Genomic DNA, 23,087 nt, shown 5'->3' with positions numbered 1-23,087 from the left:
AACATGTTGCCCATCATGTGAGGAGGTAAAAGCACATGTATGTGCTGAGTATGATGATAAATCAGACAGAGTTTATTGTTTTTCTTCAATAATATGGCAACTTTTATTCAACTTAAAACTTAAAACTCATTTGTGTCAGCCTGTGGTACAAATCTTGGAAACAGTGTTTAACAGTAACTGTTTTTTTCATAGTGGACATTGAATGTATTGCAGTACCGCTATAGTTAATGATCAATTTAAAGTAATGTCCTGCTCAGCTCTCCGGCTGCAGTCGTGAGGAGAATGTCCCTCTGGGCTTCCATACCTGCAACTAATGCAGCAGGTTGTTCAGAGCTTTATTGTTTCTGTTAGCTTGACGTTACACACCGCTACGTCTGCGCTGAATACACACCAGGTTTCTTAGAAAAAGACGCAGGGAAAAAGTCTTAGCAAGAAATAAGACGAAAAGAGAAAAAACAAAAAAAGGAAATGACCTGAAAATTTGCAAGCAAAAAAAAAAAAAAAAAAAAACATTAGAAAATTATCGAAAAATTCGGGAGAGATGTTCAGAAAACTGTTACAATATATATTTAAAAGGTTGTGTCTGTTTTCTGGCTGATGTTCAGGTGTTCATCTTTTGAAATGATGTCTGCCTCGCGGAGCCGCCAGCCGTCTCTACTCTGTGATCACAGTCTGGTCCACCTGCTCAGGTGTCAGAGGGTTTCCATCCAGACCCACTGCCCTTCAGGAGGCCGGCAGGCGGCTCGGCACCTGGCGGCTCAGGTGTGCCCTTACCTGTAGCACTTGACCTTCTCGCAGCCTTTCTGGATGTGTCCGAAGCCGCCGCAGGAATAGCACTTCTGCTCGTTGGCGTGGTCGCAGTCGCGGGCCACGTGGCCGGGCTTCCCGCAGGTGTAGCACACCTGCTCCCGCTCCTTCTTGGGCTCCTTGCAGTCCCGGGAGATGTGGCCTCCTCGTCCACAGTTGTAACAGGCTGCGGGGCGACAGGCGCGTTACGGCGGCTCACCTGCTTTTCCCCGCAGGTGGGATGTTCTGCTCTGATGATGTCATAACCCCTTCTGTCCCCCCAGCCAATCAGCTTTCAGACATTTTTAAACTCTTTTATGTTTTATTAAAATATTGAACTTTTTATTTCCTTTTTTTTTAATCATGGGAAACTTAACACCTCTTAGTTCTGTCTCCAACACACACACACACACACACACACACACACACACACCATCTGTACATACAGAGGATTTACTGTGTCCGATTCCTACTTCATATTTATACTCACATCATCTTTTTGTAAACAGGAACAGTTATTTTTGTTTTTTTAAAGAGACGTGTGTGTGTGTGTGTGTGTGTGTGTGTGTGTGTGTGTGTGTGTGTGTGTGTGTGGTCACTCACCGTCATCGGTCCTCTCACAGTCCCGGGCGACATGTCCTGGCTCCCCACAGCGATAACAGAACACATCTAACACACACACACACACACACACACACACACACGATGATTGACAGGTCATGGTACTGTCAAGTTATTGATCAGTGATCAGGACTGAGCAGACAGACAGGCTCACCTTTGCCCCGCCCACGACCTTTGCCCCGCCCCCGGCCGGCGTTAGGACAGTTCTTGACCCAGTGGCCGGAGCGGCCACAGCCGAAACACTCGTTACTGCTCATCACCACGGCAACAGCTGGACGACACACAGAGAGACAGGCAGAGAGAGAGAGACAGGTGAGATTCAGATTTCTTCACCAGGCCACTGAGGGGCTGTGTGTGTGTGTGTGTGTGTGTGTGTGTGTGTGTGTGTGTGTGTGTGTGATGAACATGAAAATATGCTTAATTCACATTTTTGTGTGTTGGAAAAAAAACAAGGAGTGACGATGACGATGATGAAGTTTCACTCGTTTAAACAGTCCCGACTTTTTGTGGCATTTAAAGGAATATTCCAACATTTTGAGGCAGCTCTCCCGGACTGGGACCAGATGTTGGACACCGTGTCCACCTCTGGACGGCCAGTGCTTCAGGTCCTGTGGGTAGCATTTTCTGTTAGCTTAGCATAAAGACTTAAAGTCTATGGGAGACGTTAGCCTGGCCCCAGCACAGTGAAAACCCTTAGAGCTGCTGCCTCTTCAGGTCATTAGCGGTGGATGTTGCTCCGCCTCCAGCGGCGTGAGGATCACAGCCACACACAGGGGAGACGTGTTCAGAGGTTACAGCGCCACCATCTGGCTGCTCCTCACACCAACAGCTTTTCTTTAAATCCCACAACACAGTTTAACAGCGAGGTCAGAGCCAGGAACACCTGCTGTGGTCCGGGTCCGGGTCCAGGTCCGGGTCCGGGTCCGGGTCCGGGTCTTTATGCAGCTGTGACTCCAGACTGAGTTCTTATTATCATTAGAAACTTTTTTCTTACTTTTCTAACTTTGCTCCTGTCCTGTTGTATAATGTTTCATATTATTTTTCATCTCAAAGCTCATACATCTATCTATCTAGATGTGTGTGTGTGTGTGTGTGTGTGTGTGTGTGTGTGTGTGTGTGTGAGAGAGAGAGAGAGAGGAGAAAGTGTGAAGGCTCTGAAAGCTCATGTTCATGGCAGTGGGCTGGCGCTGTGGGAGGATCCAGCAGAACGTTGTGGAGGGAACCCTCTGAGCGCACAGGAACTGGGACGGAGGGGAAACTGGGACGAGTCCTGCCTGCGTGACGGAGCCGGGCGACGCCACGCGAGCCGCCCAGCCGCTTCCTGACGCGCCCGGCCAGCAGGGCGGCGCTGCAGCAAACACTCCCTAAAGTCTCTTTCCACTCAAAATGGTCATCCTTCTGTCTCTGTCTGAACTCTGCTGCCTGTACCTGGGCCCAGTCTGTCACCGGACAGGTGTGTGTGTGTGTGTGTGTGTGTGTGTGTGTGTGATTAATAAACAAAGCTGTAAATACATTTAGAAAAGTAAAAGGCTGTGCAGCACAGCTTCTTTTATTAACCCACTGACACCATATTATTGATCCAACACTCTCTCTCTCTCTCTCACACACACACACACACACACACACCTCAGACTCTACAGCACGTTACTCTCTGTGTCCGTCACAGTAACGTGTCCCCCATAAAACTAAGCCAGGTAGCAACTAAACTGACTCCTGGGGCAAAGGGGGTATGAGGGGTAACTTCAACTTTTAACATAAAAATATGAATAAAATAAGAATCACAGCTGTGAACCATGTGACCTCTCTCACTCACACACACACACACACACACACACACACACACACACACCTTACTAAACAGGCAGTTTGGTTTTTCCACATTATAAGCACTGTAGGACTCTGCAACAACAGAACTTTAACTGGAACCTGCAGCGAGCAGTGACTGAGGTTCCCCTCCACACATTTTACACTTTAATGTTCCAGTCCCAGAGAGGACTTTACACCCCAACCCCCCCCAACCCCCCCACCCAGAGTCTGCCATGCGGGTTAGATTTGCCATGCGGGGCTGGTTTGGCATGCGGTGTTAATTTGGCATGCGGGGTTGGTTTGCCATGCGGGGCTAGCCTGGCAGCGGCTCAGTGCGGAGCCTGGTGTGTGTGAGGTGTGTGTGTGTGTGTGTGTGTGTGTGAAGCAGGCATGTGAGCAGTTCGTCTGCAGGTTAAATTTAACTCCGTGACCCTCCCGCGGTGCGTTCAGGGTCCGCAGCTGCTGGCTAACAGGCTCCGGCTGGACAATGTTGGCTAATTTTGGAAGTGTGCTAATGTTGGCTAATGTTAGCTAGCAGACACGCTGGGTGAGCAGCACCGCCCCCCCCCGCGGCCTCGGACGGGCGGCGGGCGGCTTTAGGAGCCGAACCGCCGGCGGATCCGGCTGAGCCCGGCCGGCCCCGGCGGCCCGGAGCCGCCCGGAGGCCGAACCCGCCCGGCCGCCCGGGCCGCGGCCCGCCAGGCCCCCGCGCTGTCAGCTGTCAGCTAGCATGCTAGCTCGTTAGCATGTCTTCCACGGCGGAATGAGCAGCGCGAGCGGCTCCTCCGCGGCGCGTTCCCCAGGTGCGTCCCGGCGGGGCGGGGCCGAGGCGCACCTGGGCCGGGCGCGCGACGAGCCCCGCGGGCTGAAAGCTGGAATGTAAGAAGCGGAGCTGGAACTCACCTGAACAACACAGCCTGGATGTTTGTTTTCTATCCTCCTCTGCGCCACACGCGGTCTGCACACGGCACTGCACACACACACTCTCTCTCACACTCACACACTCACACACACATACACATACACTCACGTACACACACACTGTCCTGTGGCCTTCAGGGGCTGTCGGAATTATCCTAATCAATGCACCGCACTATGAGAACATGTTGGTGTTCTCCTCCCGTGTGCGCTGTGGGGTTCTCGCAGATAGACAGTCGGACCCTGGAGAACCTCAGCAGCTCAGGACTCTGTGTTCCTTCCTACCGGCGGCGCCCGGGATGTGCGGCGAGCCGCGTGTCCGAGCCGGGCAGGCGGCCGTGAAGGCGTCCTATGCACACGGCCCGGCGGAGGCAGCGCACGAGCCGCTAGCCCGTTAGCATGTTAGCATGCTAGCCTGTTAGCACGGCCGGCTGGGACCGCGTCCCTCCGGCGTTTAGCTTTTTATTTAGATGTTCGGACGGACCCCAACCCTAATCCCAACCCTAATTCCAACCCCAACCCCAATCCCAATCCAAACCCGGGGCAGCAGGTGGAAATCAGCCTTTCAGCAAAGCTCATTTCGTTTCCTGTTGAAAGTTCTGGAAGCTGATCAGATTCATGTCTTTCTGAGCAAGACAACAAATAACAAGAAATAATCCCCAAATCACCAAGAAACATGTCAAAAGTTACAAGAAAATTACAATGAAATATATTCTTTTTTCTTCTTCTTCTTCTTCTTCTTCTTCTTCTTCTTCTTCTTCTTCTTCTGTGTGGACCAGTATTTTAAATGTTTACTTCCAACATTTTTAAGTTCCAAGTAATTTTTTTTATTAAATTTTTACAAATTTCTTGTAATTTCTCAGGTCCTTTCTGGCTCAGTTGCTCGTTGTCGTTTTTCCCTGCATGTTTTTGAAAGAAATCAAGTCTGTGTGCTCCAGTCTCAAAGGGTTAAGGGGTTTAAATGCTTTCACAAACCTTTCAAATTTCCCTTCAGGGAATCAGCAAAGGTTAATCTAATCTAATCTAATCTAGACTAGAGAGCGAGGCCATTCAGAGGAGCTCTGCTTCTCCAGCTGGACTGACAGTGAGGGCCACTTTCTGACACATTTACACAACACAACACACAACATCCAATCACCGAAAAACACAAATCTTACAGAAATCTCCAAACGTCAGAAGTTTTTGACTCCAAATCAGAGCCTGAATGTTCCTGTGGGGTCCTCAGGGTCCTGGTGTCCTGATGTGGGATTTCAGAGGATTTTTGACCATTTTTATTAAATCTGCTTTGGTCAAAAATGGTTAAATTTTGCATCAAATCTGTGTAACAAACTCATGAGACATACCTGAACATGGGAGTGGCTTCATACACTCCCATCATGATGTTCTGACCCTTATTCACTCTGAATAAATAAACACAGGGTTTATTCCAGATTTATGACTAGAACAACTCGACACACAGAGCTGAGCTGCAGCTCAAAATAATCTGCACCTTCCAGCTTTCAGATGATTTTTCTATTTGGCTGCTGCTGTTGACCTTTGATTTTATTTTTACAGAGTTGATGTTTACTTTTAATTTTGCTTAGGATTGGTTATTGTGGTTCATTAAAAATGTTGCAGTGTTTATATAATTATCACTTATTTGTTGTTATATACAGTTTTGTAACTGCAGGTCCAGCAGCTTCACAGCTCCTCTGTTCATGTTCATGCATCTTCTTGTTTTTGTTTCAGTTTCCCATGAAGCCGAGAGTGTTCTCAGTGCTTCCACCTGCTGGTTGTTGCTGTGCACTGCAGCTGCTGCTGGAAAAACAAGCCCTGGAATGGAAAGACATGATCCAGACTCAGCGGTCCTCAGGTGAGGAACCCAGGAGGAACTGGAGCAGGAGGACCCCTTTGACTGAGCCGTATCAGGTTACTTTTATTGAGGATTTGTCTTGCTCCCAGGTGAAAGGAGCACTGTTTCTGACATATGGATTCCAGGGAACTCTTGGCATCCTTCTTTTTTCAGGATCACTGACCTTTTCTGAAGAGGGCGCTCTGGTGGCTCACTGGTTAAGAGCGCGTACTATGTGCCAGGGCTCAGTCTGGATCGATCTCCACTGTGACTGTCAAAAAAAAGCAGACAATGCCAAAAAATAATCTTTAAGACCTTTTTTGAAGAATGTGGCAGTTCTGTGATGATTCATCACTGCCACTGGTGTCCAGTGTGTTAACAGCACAGAAAGCCCAGTGCACCAGTGCAGCTGCTCAGGCCTCCTGTCACACCAGGATGCAGCCGCCACTGTGCCGTCATGTTCTCCATCCACAGCCAAGCTGATCTCCATGACCTCTGTGATCTCCATGATCTCTGTGATCTCCATGATCTTTATGATCTCTGTGATCTTTATGATCTCTCTCGTCTTTGATTAAACTGGGATTTAGATGCTTGATAAGTAACTTTCAAATTCAGCTTTGAGCCAAGAATTTTTTTACACTCTTGGAACCTGATCAGCTGACATCATCAGACCCTACAGGGTGTTGCTGGCGTGCCGTCAGATCCTACAGGGTGTCGTCGGGGTGTCATTAGACCCTAGAGGGTGTCGTCAGGGTGTTGTCGGGGTGTCGTCAGGGTGTTGTCGGGGTGTCGTCAGACCCTACAGGGTGTTGTCAGGGTGTTGTTGGGGTGTCGTCACACCCTACAGGGTGTTGTCAGGGTGTTGTTGGGGTGTCATCAGACCCTACAGGGTGTTATCAGGGTGTCATCAGACCCTACAGGGTGTTGTCGGGGTGTCATCGGGGTGTCGTCAGGGTACCGTCAGACCCCACAGGGCGTTGTCAGGGTGTCATCGGGGTGTCGTCGGGGTGTCGTCAGACCCCACAGGACGTTGTCAGGGTGTCATCGTCAGACCCCTGTCGTCAGACCCCACAGGGTGTCGTCAGGGTGTCATCGGGGTGTCGTCAGACCCTATAGGGTGTTGTCAGGGTGTCATCGGGGTGTTGTCAGGGTGTCGTCAGACCCCACAGGGTGTTGTCAGGGTGTCATCGGGGTGTCGTCAGACCCTATAGGGTGTTGTCAGGGTGTCATCGGGGTGTTGTCAGGGTGTCGTCAGACCCCACAGGGTTTCGTCAGGGTGTTGTCAGACCCCACAGGGTGTCGTCGGGGTGTTGTCAGGGTGTCATCGGGGTGTTGTCAGGGTGTCGTCAGACCCCACAGGGTGTTGTCAGGGTGTCATCGGGGTGTTGTCAGGGTGTCGTCAGACCCCACAGGGTGTTGTCAGGGTGTCATCGGGGTGTCATCAGACCCCACAGGGTTTCGTCGGGGTGTTGTCAGGGTGTCGTCGGGGTGTTGTCAGGGTGTTGTCAGGGTGTCATCGGGGTGTTGTCAGGGTGTCGTCAGACCCCACAGGGTTTCGTCGGGGTGTTGTCAGGGTGTCGTCGGGGTGTTGTCAGGGTGTTGTCAGACCCCACAGGTTTCAGTGATCAGGACTCAGATAGGAGCTGGAAACTTTTATTGATCTTCACACGTGTCACACTGAAGCCACGCCCCTGCAGTTCATACACTGTACATGGAACCTCATTCTAAATATGCTAATGATGATGATGTCACCACAGCCTGAGCCAATCAGCCTCTGATGACATCACTGTGTCTCTGGGACCCAACAACAACATGTTTACCATTTTATTCCCATGATGCAGTTCTGTGCTGGCAGTTCATCACATGGATTTCAGATTCTAATGTTTCGGCAGCAAAAACATGGCGGTGGTTTCTATTGGCTGCTGGTTGCCATGGACACCAGAGGACAGACAGACGAGGGGGTGGGGGGTGGGGGCTACTGAAGAGGAGCAGTTCCAGGGGGCGGAGTCTCTGCCTCGTCCCGGCCCGGCCCCGACATCTGCATGAAGAGCTCCTGCAGCTCTGTGACGTCATCATCATGAGACGGCGGCGGCGGAGGGATGGAGCGCTGCTCCCGCTCCTCGATGAAATCCCACAGACGTACGCTGTTCAGGAACTACAACACACACACACACACACACACACACACACAGTTAAACCCCTGTGTGTGTTCATTAAACATCAGAGGTGGAGGCGACTGCTTCCTTTTCCTCATGTTGCTGTAGCTGAGCTGCTTTGTGGGTACTTGTACTTTTTGAAGTATTTTTTAAAGTCAGTAATTTTGACTTTTCCTTCAGTCCATTTCTGCCTGAGTTTTGTCCTTCACTCCATTTTAAATCAGATTGATTAAAGTGAACAGATGACCAATGACATGAGGGTGGAACCTTTCACAATAAAAGCTCAGCTAGCAAAGAGGAGAAGAGGAGTCTGCTACTACTTACTTCTACTTTTTGCCATTTCCAAATTTCACAATAAAAGCTGCACCATGGAAAACTGCAGTGAGGACCATTTAGACTCAACTGGCAACAAAAAATGTGGAATAAGTGTGATGAGAACCACGTAGACTCAGCCATCACATGACCTGCTCTACAGGGTCCTCACTCCAGTTGAGTGTGTTGAATGTCCCTTTAAAAGCATGCAGTGTGCAGCGTGTTCTCTCCTCCTTTTCTAACTGCATGGAAAAGATCCCAGCTAACACAGTTACTGTTTGGAAACAGGAGCTCAGGACATTTGAGATGAGACACTGTTGTGAACATGAATGTGGCGATGTGTGTGTGTTGGGTCAGTTCATGTCGTTCATGTACAGACACACAATCAGAATCACCATCGTCTCTCCCTAAACGAGGCCTTACAGATTCAGCATCACCTCACACAGCTGCTATCATCAGAACCGACGTCAGACACTTCTACTACATTTACACCACCGTGATATTGGGGTTACCATGGCAACTTCCTGATTAGATTATTTATGAAAACATTCAAGTCCATTGCAGACAAGCATTCAGCTTTTAAAACAAATCAACGTTAAAAACAGGAACAGGATATTGCCGTTGTTTTTTGTACAAAAAACGACACTGCTTGACACAAAGCAAGAAAAACTAAAAGACCTTGTGCCTGGCGTCTTACAGACACATGAAATGTGAAATCATGTTTTTCTGTCTCTGCAGCGTCTGCATGGGGTTACATCATTATCACATCACTCTGAAATCCAGCAGGTGATGCCTTCAGTGACCATTTGATTGCATCAGGACATTTATTTGAAAGTGCAGGACTTCCTCCCTCTGGTTGTGATGAGAGTGTTCGCTGCTGTCCCACTGAGGCTTGTTAAGAAACCTGACCTATTATACGCTCTCTGTTCTAATAACTGACCAATCAGAGTGCAGAATTTTATTATCTGCAGCTCCATTTCCAGCTGATTTCACTTGGATTTTTAGAGACTGTTCTGGTAGATCAGAGCGTTTTCCTTTTGCATCAGGAAGCAAAACGTGTCATGAGTTTGTTTGCCCTCACGCTTGTGCATGTCGCCACGGTGATGCTGACAAGATGCAGCCCTGATATGAATTAATATGAATATGAATATTAATGAGATGGACAGCGTTGCATGATGGCTGCTGCAGTCTGGATTTTATTTAAAAGATGATGTGGATGGGAAATGATGTCACCAGAAAAACAAGCCAATCACCGTCAGTTGCAGGTGTTTTGCCACAACTGGGCCTCAAACATCAACCAATCAGCCCACCCACATAGTAGCGGGCGGGCGGTGCCACCAACACTACCAGCCAATCAGCAGCCAGCATTCCATTAATAAGAATAACAACAACAACAACAACGATAATAATAATAATAATAATAATAATAATAATAATAATAATAATAACGGCTGTTAGACTCTAGGTAGGAAACAGGTTCCTGAAATGATGTAAACATAAAGAGGATGAAAAGTGGGCGTGGTCACATGAGCACATGGCTGTGAGAGGGCGGAGTCTGACCCGGACGTTGCCCTCGGAGCTCAGCTGTTTGCGGGGGCGGTCCGGCTCGGCTCGGGTTCCGTCAGGGAACGCGTGCAGATACAAACACTTTCCTCCAAACGGACAGGAACCACGGCCCTGATCAAAGTACTTACAGGCCTTCTTACTGCAGAGAGACAGACAGGTCAGAGAGAGAGACAGGTCAGAGAGAGAGAGAGAGAGAAGGGTCAGAGAGAGACAGACAGGTGGAGAAGAGAGGCAGGCAAGTAGAGAGAGAGACGAACACAGGTGAAGAGGTGGAGAGATAGACAGACAGACAGACAGACAGACAGACAGGCAGGCAGGCAGGCAGACAGACAGACAGGCAGACAGACAGGCAGACAGACAGACAGACAGACAGACAGGCAGACAGACAGACAGGCAGGCAGGCAGACAGACAGACAGACAGACAGGCAGGCAGACAGACAGACAGACAGGCAGACAGACAGGCAGGCAGACAGACAGACAGACAGACAGGCAGACAGACAGACAGACAGACGGGCAGACAGACAGGCAGACAGACAGGCAGGCAGACAGACAGACAGGCAGGCAGACAGACCTGACTCCAGACTTGAACAGCTCTATGAGTCGGTTCTTGTCGTCTTGATCCTCGACCCAGTAAACTGACGGGATGACAAACTCCGACACCACCCGGCACTCCGGACACGACCTGGACGCAGACAGACAGGTGGCAGACAGACAGATGAGAGACAGACCCTTTTTTAAATCAAATCAAATCAAATAGCCTTTTTTTGTCCTTGTACAAGTTGCACAATGAAATCAGGGTCTGTCCCTTTGCTCGGAGGGGAAGAAACAATAAGAAGAGGCCCGGGGGCCGGATTCTCCAAAGGTTCTTAAGATTAAATTTCTTCTTAAGTTCCACTTTTTTTCCTAAGTTTTGGTTTAAGAAGAATCTTAAGATATTTTCGAATTCACAAACAAAATATCTTAAGAATCCAAACAAAAGATCTTAAGAATGTTCTCAACTTTATTCTTAAGATTTTTCTTAAGAATAAATGGGATTCTTGAAAGAAATTATCTTACTATTTTTCTTAAATAGTATGGTAACTTTAAGACAGGTAAAGGTCGTCTTAAGTAACCACATGCTGTGTGAAGGTAAGCTATCGTCTCTCCCTAAACGAGGCCTTACAGATTCAGCATCACCTCACACAGCTGCTATCATCAGAACCGACGTCAGACACTTCTACTACATTTACACCACCGTGAGAGACATCTTTGATTAATTTAGAGCCAAATTTGATTATATAACATAGATTAATGTAGTAGGCTAATACCTTAATAATTTTACATTGTATATGTTAACATAGAGATAATCGTTATCTAAACTGTAATTCAGCCTAATATCTAAACCAGTATTTAGACACATATAGGCACATATATTGTTTCTGAGTCAATATGAGGACATTTTGTTTAGCCACCAGTCACCATTCAAGTGTCAATTATATTTAGATTCCATTAACTAATAGGTTAGTAATATCGTCGCTGTCCAATACAAAGTATGTATCTCAATTTTTGAGAAAACACTTTTATAACATCAAATCAAAGTTGAGACTATAATGGATATTGTTTTGTTGTATTTTAGATGGAGCTGCTGTGGGTTGCAGCTCGAGGCTGTTTGTTTACATAAAGGTAGAGAGTTGAGAAGTTTGTAAGTGGAAAAAATTAAGAAGTTCTTAAGATAATGTGCAGTTCTTAAGAAAATAATGGGGAATAGCACTTGAGAACATTCTTATGAACTTCTCATTTTTTCCTCTTACGAAACATCTTAAGATTATTAGTAAGAACTTTTTGGAGAATCTGGCCTCAGGACAGAGTGAGGGCACCTGTCTGCTGCTTCCACAGCCTGGAAGAACACCTGATCTCAGGTCTGTGCCCAGCAGAGGCTAACCAGGAAATATTCTGCGCCACATGTAAACCCTTAGCTTTTTAAAGAACCGCTGGAAGCTGTTTGCTTCCTCATCCTCACTTTCAGACGGAGAGGTTTTCATCTCAGTCAGAAAACCAGACAGATAACTGGCTGCCCTGGTAAACATCCAGTAAACAGTGCAGAGTGCACAGAGTGCACACAGAGTGCACACTGTGCAAAGTGCACACAGAGTGCACACAGAGTGCACACAGAGTGCACACTGTGCAAAGTGCACACAGAGTGCACACAGAGTGCACACAGAGTGCACACAGAGTGCACACAGAGTGCACACTGTGCAAAGTGCACACAGAGTGCACACAGAGTGCACACAGAGTGCACACAGAGTGCACACTGTGCAAAGTGCACACAGAGTGCACACAGAGTGCACACAGAGTGCACACAGAGTGCACACTGTGCAAAGTGCACATATGCCCCTTTTCCACTAGTACCTACTCAGCTCGACTCGGCTCGACTCTACTCGGTTTAAGAGCTTTTCCATTAGGTCGTAGTACCTGCTAGCAGGTCCCATTTAGCACCTACTCAGCCGGGGTTCCAAGCGAGCTGAGTCGAGCTGAAAATGTGACGTAAACGCCGTGCAGGCAACTGATTGGACAGGGAGTGACGAGAGCGACTCCCGCACGACAACAAAACCCGACATTAAAAAAAAAAAAAAAAAAAAACGGCAACAGCGGCCGTGCGCATTGATCGTCAGTGAAGTTGTCAAAGTCGGAAAATGGCAAGCAAACCGCTGCCGCGGTCAAATAAAGACGTGGAGACTTTTCTGAGCTTTGTGGCCCAAAGAATCCAGAGGGAGCTGGACGGTGTGCCGGCGACTCCACCCACGGCGCGGTGCTACTCAACTGTAATGGAAAACCACCTAAACCGTGTCGAGGCGAGTAGAGTCGAGCCGAGTCGAGCCGAGTAGATACTAATGGAAAAGGGCCAATAGAGTGCACACAGAGTGCACACAGAGTGCACACAGAGTGCACAGAGTGCACACAGAGTGCACAGAGTGCACACAGAGTGAAGCCTCACTTGATGATCTTGTTGCTGAAGGTCTTGGCGCAGCGCCACTGTCGGATGCAGTTCAGGCAGTAGGTGTGACAGCAGGACGACAGGATGCCAAACCTCCTGTCTGCCGGGTTCGACTTCTGCACCACCACCTCCATGCAGATAGAGCACACCTGAAACAACAGCCACACACCTGAGACAACAGCCACACACCTGAAACAACAGCCACACACCTGAGACAACAGCCACACACCTGAGACAACAGCCACACACCTGAAACAACAGCCACACACCTGAGACAACAGCCACACACCTGAAACAACAGCCACACACCTGAAACAACAGCCACACACCTGAAACAACAGCCACACACCTGAAACAACAGCCACACACCTGAACACCTGGTCAGATTATTCTGCTGTATACATGTGAAACATGTTTAATGTGTAAAACAGCAGCTGGATGTTTGGTAATAACATTCCAGAAGATTTTCAGAGACACTTTCTAAAATCATCTGGCACAATTTTTGTTCTGTGGAATAAATCTTCACTTTTAAAAACATGAAGCCGGTGTCACCTGAACTCACCTTGTCCTGACTGAGCTGAGCTGCAAACGCCCGCTCCATGTCCGACTCAAACGCCAACAGACACATCTACTGACACAGACAGGCAGAGAGACACACAGGCAGAGAGACAGACAGGCAGAGAGACACACAGGCAGAGAGACAGACAGGCAGAGAGACACACAGGCAGAGATACAGACAGGCAGACAGTTTCTTGGTTTGTAAGCGTGTCACGTTTTATCACACAGAACTAACCTGAACCAGACCGAGCTAAACCACATTCACACTAAACTATGCTAAGCTAAGATATGCTAAACCTAGTCATGCTAAGCTAAAGTATGTTAAGCTAAGATATGCTAAGCTAGGATATGCTACACCAAGTCATGCTAAGCTAAAGTATGCTAAGATAAGATATGCTAAGCCAAGATATGCTAAGCCAAGTCATGCTAAGCCAAGATATGCTAAGCTAAGATATGCTAAGCCAAGTCATGCTAAGCCAAGATATGCTAAGCTAAGATATGCTAAGCCAAGTCATGCTAAGCCAAGATATGCTAAGCTAAAATATGCTAAGCCAAGTCATGCTAAGCTAAAGTATGCTAAGCTAAGATATGCTAAGCCAAGATATGCTAAGCTAAGATATGCTACGCCAAGTTATGCTACGCTAAGATATGCTACGCTAAGATATGCCACGCTAAGATATGCTAAGCTAAAGCATGCTAAGCTAAAGTATGCTAAGCTAAGCTAACCCAGCCTGAGCTAACTGCCGACCTTCTCGTGTGCTCTCCTCTGCTCGGGGTCGTGTGGGTGGAGAACCTGCAGTCTGCAGATGTCACACAGGTCGCCATGGAGATATGGACAGCTGTTGCCATAGTGACAGTGACCAGCAGCAGCATAGGGACAGAGCTGCACAAGGTCCTGGTAAGCCCCGCCCACTGGGGGTGGAGCCAAGGCAAGAACACTGTTAGTAATAACAAATTCATTCATTCAAGTTTAAAGGTACAATTCAAACAGTTTAAGGTGATTTAACAACGAGGGGAGGGGCCAGACTACGACTGATTCACAAGCTCATATGGAGGGTCAACAAGCACCAGGACGCCGGAGGCCCGGGGGGGCGGGGCACTGGAGGCCTAACCCTAACCCTTACCCACCCTGGAGGCCGGGGCGGGGCGGGGCCTCTGGGTGCTGTGGGGGGACGGGGCGCCAGGTTGGGTCTGTGTCTCACATCACTGGTTCAGGATGGAGGCATGGGGTGGATTTACACATAAAACATGAGGAATTACAATTGGGGGGATTGCTGATGTGACCCAAACCAGCAGAACCTGTAGGACCAGTAAGACCATTAGAACTATTAGAACCAGTAGAACCAGTAGGACTGACCTGCGTGGTGGGCAGACGTCGCGACGGCAGACGCCTGCAAACCGGTTCTGATGGCGTCCACGTACGACTGAGGAGCTCTGCTCTCCTGCTGGAGAACATCTGAGAGAGAACCTTCTGGAACAGAAAACACACTGTCTGCTGCCAGAGCTGCAGTCAGACAGGCAGAGAGACAGACAGGCAGGCAGGCAGGGAGACAGACAGAAAGAGAGACAGGCCGACAGACAGACAGGTTTTAAGAGTGTTGTGTTCAGCAGCAGGACTAAAACTGATCAGTCTATCAATGTGTGATCAAACAGCGTGAAACTGATCAGTCTATCAATGTGTGATCGATCAGAGAAGGAGCAGTCACCTCTGTCTCTCAGCACCAGGTTCTTCTTCACTGCAGGTCTGACTGCAGCCTCCTCTGCACCGCTGGCCCCGCCCCCTCCACCGACTCCCCCCCCTCCACTGACCCCACCCCCTCTACCGACTCCACCCCCTCTGCTGACTCCTCCCCCTGCTCCTCCTCCTCCTCTGCCGGGGGGTTTGATGTGGTCGTACCTGCAGACAGACAGACAGGTGTGTTATTCCTGCCTCTCGCTCTGCCCGTTCATCTTTTTTTTTTTATTGTTTTCATATTTGATGGATCCAGACGAGAACCAAATACACATCAGACAGGAACCCTATAGAACCTTCCTGTCTGACCTGCTGGAACCCACTGGAACCTGGTCTGTTCCAGATGATTCTCTCAGTCTCTTCCTGCAGTTCGTGTTGTGAACGACATCGGGAACAAATGAAGTTCCAGGCCTCAAAAAATGTGTCAGATGTTCCTGTAATGTGCCTGAACACAGCATCGGCTCCTGAACGCGGCATCGGCTCCTGAACGCGGCATCGGCTGCTGAGCGCGGCATCGGCTCCTGAACGCGGCATCGGCTCCTGAACGCGGCATCGGCTGCTGAGCGCGGCATCGGCTCCTGAACGCGGCATCGGCTGCTGAGCGCGGCATCGGCTCCTGAACGCGGCATCGGCTGCTGAGCGCGGCATCGGCTCCTGAACGCGGCATCGGCTCCTGAACGCGGCGCCGGTGGCTCCTGGATGCAGCGGTGGCGGCAGCATTTTGTTTTCAGTGAAGTGAAAGCCGGCTTGGTCGATTAGTTTTATGCTGGAGCTGCAATCAGACGTCAGCTCGTCCTCTCAGGGCTCCGACGTGCTGCTGCATCACAGGCGTGGCGGCGGCGCTTCAGTAACTGTCATTTACACTACTAACAAAAAGTTAGGGATATTCGGCTTTCGGGTGAAATTTCAGGATGAACCTAAAATGCATTCTAACCTTTCCAGGTGAACTTAATGTGACCTTCTGTAAACTTTTGAATGCACATGTCCAACTGTTCAGTGTTTCAGTACTTTTTGCACAAGTTGCTGTTCTCTAACAAGGAGTTTAACGGCAAAATGCACATCAGGTGTTTGATGCTCCAGCTCATCGAGGTCGTATCATTAGGGAACGGCTGCTGGAGACTGGGGTACCTCAGATGGAGTGGCCTGCACTTTCTCAGACCTGAATCCCATAGAAAACCTATGGGATCAGCTGAGTCGCCGTGTAGAGGCTCGGAGCTCTGTACCCCAGAACCTCAATGTCCTGAGGGCCGCCCTTCAAGAAGAGTGGGATGCCATGCCTCAGCAGACAATAAGTCGACTTGTGAACAGCAGGAGACGTCGTTGTCAAGCTGTAATTGATGCTCAAGGGCACATGACAAGTTATTGACACTGACATTTTTTGTTGTGGTATATCCACCACTGTTGTTGGCTTTTGTTTCAAGAAATTGTTTGAGATGAGGAAATCACCAGTGTATGCTTCTACTTAAATGCCCTACTTTCATGATATAATATCACTGTAGCGTGAACTTTTTACATTTTCCATAAATTTCACCCAAAAGCCAAATATCCCTAACTTTTTGTGAGTAGTGTAAGTCAGAAATCCAAACGGCTCCAGATCATCTGTCCAGCCTGTCCACACGCTCAGAGCAGACCGCTCCTGCTGGTGGTATAGTTTTGTATTTTTAATTTGTTTTCATTTTTTATTTCAGTTCTTTAAAATGTTTGTTCAGATCTAGTTTTAATTTTTTTGTTTAGTTTTACTGAACTGGAATAATCCTCCTGACCCTCGACCTGCACGCCTGTTCTCTGTGTCTGCGTCTTGTGGGCTGAAATAATAGAAAATACTACTATTATTATTATTATTATTATTATTATTATAATGACAAGCTACATCTGCTAAATGTTAGTTCGTCCATATCAGTTATGTATCATGTTGTGGTCTCATGAAAACTCTTCTTCTCTGGTAGATATCAGGTCAGTATTTGTTCTAGGATTATTTTCCTTGTCGATTAATCTGTTGATTGTTTTTACACTGATTGATTAGTTGTTTTGACTTTAAATGTTTAAAAAATAAAAACAAATGTCTATTATGAGTCCTCAGTGTGACGTGTTCAGGTTGCGTCTGACCAGCAGCCAAAAAGAAAGAAATAAATAAATAAATAAAAAGACCTCATGAAAAACCCAAACTTGTGACTTTAGCAGACGACTGGAGAACAGGAAGGAGCTCTGTAACCAATAAACTGGAAAATCAAATCAAATGAAAATCAAATATCAAAATTACACCCAATGAACTTTCTGTCGATCGCCAAGTCAATTAACTGATTAATCATTTGTGCACTACATTTTGTGATGCATTGTGGGTATTTTCTAGTGGACTATATAGGGGATGAAGCCAGCTGATAGAGTCCCAACAGGAAGTGACATCACGGCTCCTACCTGCAGCGCTCGCCGTAGGCGCACACTCCCCGCTGGTAGTACTTGCAGATGGTGGAGGGTTTGCTGTTGGCCGGGTCGTGAGAGAACAGACAGCGGCTGCCCTCCCTGCACACGCCATGCAGGAAGTACCTGCAACACACACACACACACACACACAGTTACACAGCACACACTGTGTGTAACACAGTGCAACACACACCCGTGAGTCCGACTGTGAGTCTGTGGGTGAAGCAGCCGTCTCATAATGTTCTGCAGAAACCAGCTGATGATCGGCTGTGGAGCAAAACGTTTCCCTGGGGACTGTTTTCCCTGGCGGACACACGTCCCATAGAAAGCAAATAAGGCTCCAGAGTCTGTCCAGAGCCGTGAAGCAGGTCACTGCTCAGGTGTGTTGGGTCTTAACAGTTTGTCGTGTCACCGAGGCGACTCTCCTTTGACCCAGCTTCATCGCCATGGTAACAGAGGCTGTGAACATCACCTGCTCTGGACCAGGTTCTGTTCAGAGTCTCAGCTCCACATCACCTTTCCTCCTGTTTGCTTCAGGTGATGCGTCTGTTAACCCTTTAAATCTGACCCTGAAGATCAGACACAAAATCCCAGATTAATAATCCACAGCAGCTCCGCCCCCCTCTGAGGGAGATTCTGATGCTCGCTGCTTATTGGCTGCCAAGTTCGTCTGAGAGTTCATGTTCATATCGTAGTGGAATGACTGGAGGAAAGGGAGGAGGAGTGATGTGGCAGCTCTGAAAGCCCACTGCTCGCTCTGGGAGGAGAGCAGAGGAACGTGAAGGAGAGGAACCTCTGAGGAACCCAGAGGAACCGGGACGGGGCTTCAGCCTCTGTCCCTCACACCTGAGCCTGCAGGACGCCTGTCCAGTGACGTCTCTCTCTCTCTTACACACACACACACACACACACACACAGAGGAGTGTGAACAGTGTGAACGACAAAACGTTGTAAAGGCCACACACCTGCCAGGTGGGCTGCCGTCCCCCCGACACCTGCAGCTGCACCTGAGCGGCTCCGCCCACCTCGCCTTTAAAGCACCACTTTCATCATTAGAGTTCACGATTCTTTTCATTTTTAATCTATTTTGTGGCAAATTTTCACATTTTTGATTTATTCTGTTGAGTCCAGTTGACACTGACTCAAAAAACATCTGGAGGAAAAATATTGAATATCATCACAAACCAGAGCGAATCATGGCCACCGTATCTATTTACAGTTATTATTAATTACACAACCCCCAGCACCCCCCTACCCCTCATACCCCCCCAGCACCCCCCAGGACCCCCCAGGACCCTCCAGGGGCCCCCCAGGGGCCTCGCTGTGAAGCCCAGCGGCTCAGATCGGACCAGGTGTGCAGGGAACCTGGCGGCTCCTGCAGGTAAACAACACAACATCCGGCTGTCAGACAGCTAGCTGCTAACAACATTAGCATGAAGCTAACGCCGCTGTCGCGCTCCCTGCCGTAAACAGACTGTAAACAAACAAACACATAAACAAACAAACAGACAGGGAGAGAGACAGGCAGACAGACAGGCAGACAGACCGACCTGCAGGTCACCTGCTTGGTGCTCATCTCCCTCCGCTCCGACGAGCTCCGCGCTGCTGCTCCTGTTGACACGCTGGTGTCCCTCCTAAAGGCTCCGGGCTGCACACACTCCCGCAGGAAGGTTCCAGGCAGCAGGACGTGTGCGTTTAAACAGCCGCGACCTTTGATCCGCTGTGACGTCACGGCGAAAGGGACCGGAAGCAGTCTGCTAACCCGCAGAAGAAGAGGAGGAGGAGGAAGAGGAGGAGGACGCAGCAGGTCGCTGGTAAGTTGGAAAATGACGGAACAGTTTTCATGCTGTGCCTCAAACCGACAACATTTTAAATAACAATAACCGCTGCTGGCTCCGCCCCCTGAACACCTGCCGTGCAGGTGCAGCAAAAACGGGAGGGAAGCAACTCACAGACTATTGGAAAAGTTTTCATCAACTTTATGTTAACACCTGGTCACCTGGACTCACCTGGACTCACCTGGACTCACCTGCCCTGGTTCCAGTCCCCACACTAGCACACTATTGAGTATGCAAAAAAACATTTAGTGTGTCAGCTGCAGTATGCCAAGAGTACCAGGATGTTCTACTACATCCGCTCAGAACACTTCAGAACCACATGTGGAGAACACTTCAGAACCACATGTGGAGAACACTTCAGAACCACATGTGGAGAACACTAGGGAACCACATGTGGAGAACACTTCAGAACCACATGTGGAGAACACTTCAGAACCACATGTGGAGAACACTTCAGAACCACATGTGGAGAACACTAGGGAACCACATGTGGAGAACACTTCAGAACCACATGTGGAGAACACTAGGGAACCACATGTGGAGAACACTTCAGAACCACATGTGGAGAACACTAGGGAACCACATGTGGAGAACACTAGGGAACCACATGTGGAGAACAGTACTTTATATGAAGCAGCAGAGTTCTGCTAACTGCTAACATTAGTGATATTAATAGTGATGATGTGCCAACATTAGCTAGCAGCAGCTAACATTAGCTCCCCCCACCCCCCACTCCCCCACCCCCCCCCGGCTCCTGATTGGCTGCAGGTGCAGATGCAGGCCGGCGTGCTGCGGTTCCGTCACTGCGGCAGCGTCATCTACAGCGCCAGCAGGGGGCGCTGCCCGCTGTGCGGCGGCGCCCTGAGCTTCGGCCTGCAGGACGCCCCGCTCGCACTTCCTGTTCCCTTCACTGACGGCCACAGCGCCACCTGCTGCCTCCTGGTCGCCGCCCAGCAGGGGGCAGCAGCCTTCAGGTACTACAGGGTTCTACCCGCTTCTGTTGTTCTATTGTGCTCCATGTCCTCTGTTCTGTCGGGTTCTACTCTCCTCTGTTCTGCTCAGCTGTGTTCTGCGTTCTGCCCTGTTCTTCTCTGTTCTACTGCACTCCATTGTGTTCTATGTTCTGTTGTGTTCTACTCAGTGTCTGTTCTCCTCCACAGTGAGCTGAGTGACTCAGAGCTTCATGTCGGCGTCTCCAACTCTAAAGGTACTTGTGTTCTGCTGTGTTGCACTGGGTTCTACCATGTTCTGATGTATTCTGCTGTATTGTACTGGGTTCTACCATGTTCTGATGTATTCTGCTGTGTTCTGCTGTGTTGTTTCTTTTATTTTCTGCTGTTCTGCTGTCTTTTCTGCCCTGTTCTGCCCTGTTCTGCTGTGTTCTGCTGTGTTCTGCTGTGTTCTGCCGTGTTCTGCTGTGTTCCACTGTCTGCTGGTTTTGCAGGCGTGGTGTTTAGTTATACGGAGTCCGGGGTTCAGCGTCAGCAGTGCGGCTGGGAGCAGAGCATCGCCGTGCCTCTGGTCGCCCCCGGCAACCAGAGTGTCAGCTTCAGGAGGCGGTGGGACGTCCTGCTGGAGGAGTTCACCTGTCAGGACACGTGGACGCCACACAGGTGTGATCTCCTCCTCTCTCTTCTCTGTTCTGCTCTGTCCACATCTCCGCTTCCACGCCTCACCTGTCAGCCAGGTGAGCCGTGATGTCACCTCAGTGTTCAGGAGTCCTGACTCTCATTGGTCGGTCGTCCCGGCAGGTTTGAGGAGCAGAGGGAGTTTGGCTCCTGTTGCTATGGTTTCGCCCTGGGATTCATCAACCAGCTGTTGAGGTCACAGGGCAGACAGCCAATCAGCAGAGAGCGCTTCACCGCTCAGTTCCTCCTGCCCCGCATCAGGACCGCCTCCAGATACCTGAGCATCTGCCAGCACATCAGCCGGGACGGATACTACAGTACTGCAGAGTAGTACTGCAGTAACGCTGAGCAGAGTACTGCAGCTGAACAACACACACACACACACACACACACACACACACACACAATACAGTAATAAAACAGTAAAGTGAATGTGAGTCTGTGTTGTTCATTGTTGTTGTTATTTAAATCCGGAGGAACATTGAAGCTCATTTTCAGTGTTGCAGAGTTCAAAGGTCAGCAGAGACAATAAGAACACAACCTGATGAACACTTGTAAAAAATATAATTAATGTGAACAGAATAAATCAATAAAACAGAATCAATAAAGCAGAATCAGTAAAAAAAAAAAAAAAAAAAAATCTGCTGAAAATCACAAAGGCTTTTAAACTTAAATTGTGAAAAAACTGTAAATAGAATCACTTCGAGAAATATAAGCAGTTCAGCACCACGGACAGAGCCAGCCTGTGTGTCACTGACAGTAACTACAGTTCAGCACCACGGACAGCGCCAGCCTGTGCGTCACTGACAGTAACTACAGTTCAGCACCACGGACAGCGCCAGCCTGTGTGTCACTGACAGTAACTACAGTTCAGCACCACGGACAGCGCCAGCCTGTGTGTCACTGACAGTAACTACAGTTCAGCACCACGGACAGCGCCAGCCTGTGTGTCACTGACAGTAACTACAGTTCAGCACCACGGACAGCGCCTAACAGTAAATATTACATAAACATTACCGACTCTAGAAAGATGCAATACACGCCCATTATAATCTCTGACAACTGTGGAAAACGTCCTCAGAACCCGTAAACAACATGGAGGAGTCGTTTGAGACCCGGACCGTCCGGCTCGCCGGCCTGCTGGCACCTGATTGGTTGACGCCACACCCTGAAAATAACTGGATATGGGCTGGACACTTTATGCCAGGTGATGTTCTGCTGAGACAAACACAGCAGACAGACAGCGGCTCTATCTGGGTCAACACTTTTTCCATCTCACCTGTCAAACACGTGGGACTGTGTGTGTGTGTGTGTGTGTGTGTGTGTGTGTGTGTGTGTGTGTTGTTGAAGCCCTTCTGCTCCTCCAGTGTCTCTTACAGGACAAACACAGGCAGACCACAAACAGTACATATCATATACACGTAGTAGTGAATTAACCCTCTGAAACCTGAGCAAATTCACGTGATTTCCTTCAAAAACATGCAGGGAGGAACCTGCCGAAATGATCAGATCACTGGTGAAAATAAAATACATCAATACATCAATCAATAAATAAATTAAACATGTATGTTAAAAAAATTAGAGGAGAACCTGTTTTTTGTCATTTCTGCTTTATTTCACAGTGACAGCAAAGAGAGAGAGGACAGGCAAGGCAGAGCAGAGAGAGAGACAGGGCAGAGAGAGAGACAGGGCAGGCAGAGCAGAGAGAGAGACAGGCAGGCAGGGCAGAGAGAGACAGGGCAGAGAGAGAGACAGGGCAGGCAGGGCAGAGAGAGAGAGACAGGGCAGGCAGGGCAGAGAGAGAGACAGGGCAGAGAGAGAGACAGGGCAGGCAGGGCAGAGAGAGAGAGACAGGGCAGAGAGGGAACGACCTGCAGCAGAGGGCCTGAGGTAGCAAACTGGCACTGGAGACCTGCAACCTGATAGGCTGCCACCGGCCC

General features: G+C 49.0%; 3 protein-coding genes across 5 annotated transcripts in view; 1 reads left to right on the top strand and 2 right to left on the bottom strand.

Moving 5' to 3' along the window:
* Positions 1-4,399, bottom strand: part of cnbpb (CCHC-type zinc finger, nucleic acid binding protein b) — a 5,015-nt gene extending 616 nt beyond the window's left edge. The window contains exons 1-4 of the mRNA XM_030051035.1: positions 4,117-4,399; positions 1,562-1,678; positions 1,390-1,455; positions 775-973 (exon numbers count right to left, since the gene is read on the bottom strand). Of these exons, the coding sequence (XP_029906895.1) occupies positions 775-973; positions 1,390-1,455; positions 1,562-1,664 (368 nt within the window). The 5' untranslated portion in view covers positions 1,665-1,678; positions 4,117-4,399. The remainder of the gene's footprint in view (positions 1-774; positions 974-1,389; positions 1,456-1,561; positions 1,679-4,116) is intronic.
* Positions 4,400-7,599: 3,200 nt separating this feature from the next.
* Positions 7,600-19,373, bottom strand: mkrn2 (makorin, ring finger protein, 2). The gene is made up of 10 exons (XM_030051016.1): positions 19,232-19,373; positions 17,676-17,804; positions 15,235-15,425; positions 14,886-15,032; positions 14,277-14,440; positions 13,533-13,598; positions 12,971-13,119; positions 10,568-10,678; positions 9,991-10,135; positions 7,600-8,117 (listed from the first exon to the last, which is right to left on the bottom strand). The coding sequence occupies exons 1-10, from the start codon at positions 19,255-19,257 to the stop codon at positions 7,938-7,940; spliced, it is 1,308 nt and encodes a 435-aa protein (XP_029906876.1). The 5' UTR covers positions 19,258-19,373; the 3' UTR covers positions 7,600-7,937.
* On the top strand, positions 19,361-21,597 carry mkrn2os.1 (MKRN2 opposite strand, tandem duplicate 1). Of its 3 annotated transcripts, XM_030051027.1 has the most exons (6): positions 19,385-19,495; positions 19,597-19,607; positions 20,281-20,493; positions 20,680-20,726; positions 20,964-21,132; positions 21,271-21,597. In XM_030051027.1, the coding sequence occupies exons 3-6, from the start codon at positions 20,294-20,296 to the stop codon at positions 21,476-21,478; spliced, it is 624 nt and encodes a 207-aa protein (XP_029906887.1). In that variant the 5' UTR covers positions 19,385-19,495; positions 19,597-19,607; positions 20,281-20,293; the 3' UTR covers positions 21,479-21,597. The 3 variants fall into 3 exon arrangements, with proteins under 3 accessions (XP_029906888.1, XP_029906887.1, XP_029906889.1); XM_030051028.1 differs by lacking the exon at positions 19,597-19,607 and having other exon boundaries at positions 19,361-19,495; positions 20,288-20,493; XM_030051029.1 differs by lacking the exons at positions 19,385-19,495; positions 19,597-19,607 and adding an exon at positions 19,625-19,748 and having other exon boundaries at positions 20,288-20,493.
* Positions 21,598-23,087: the final 1,490 nt, after the last annotated feature.

This window comes from Myripristis murdjan, chromosome 5 (genome assembly GCF_902150065.1).
Source record: "Myripristis murdjan chromosome 5, fMyrMur1.1, whole genome shotgun sequence".
NCBI lineage: Eukaryota > Metazoa > Chordata > Actinopteri > Holocentriformes > Holocentridae > Myripristis > Myripristis murdjan.
Note: the sequence above shows the minus strand (reverse complement) of the source record. Positions and strands in the feature narration are given on the sequence as shown.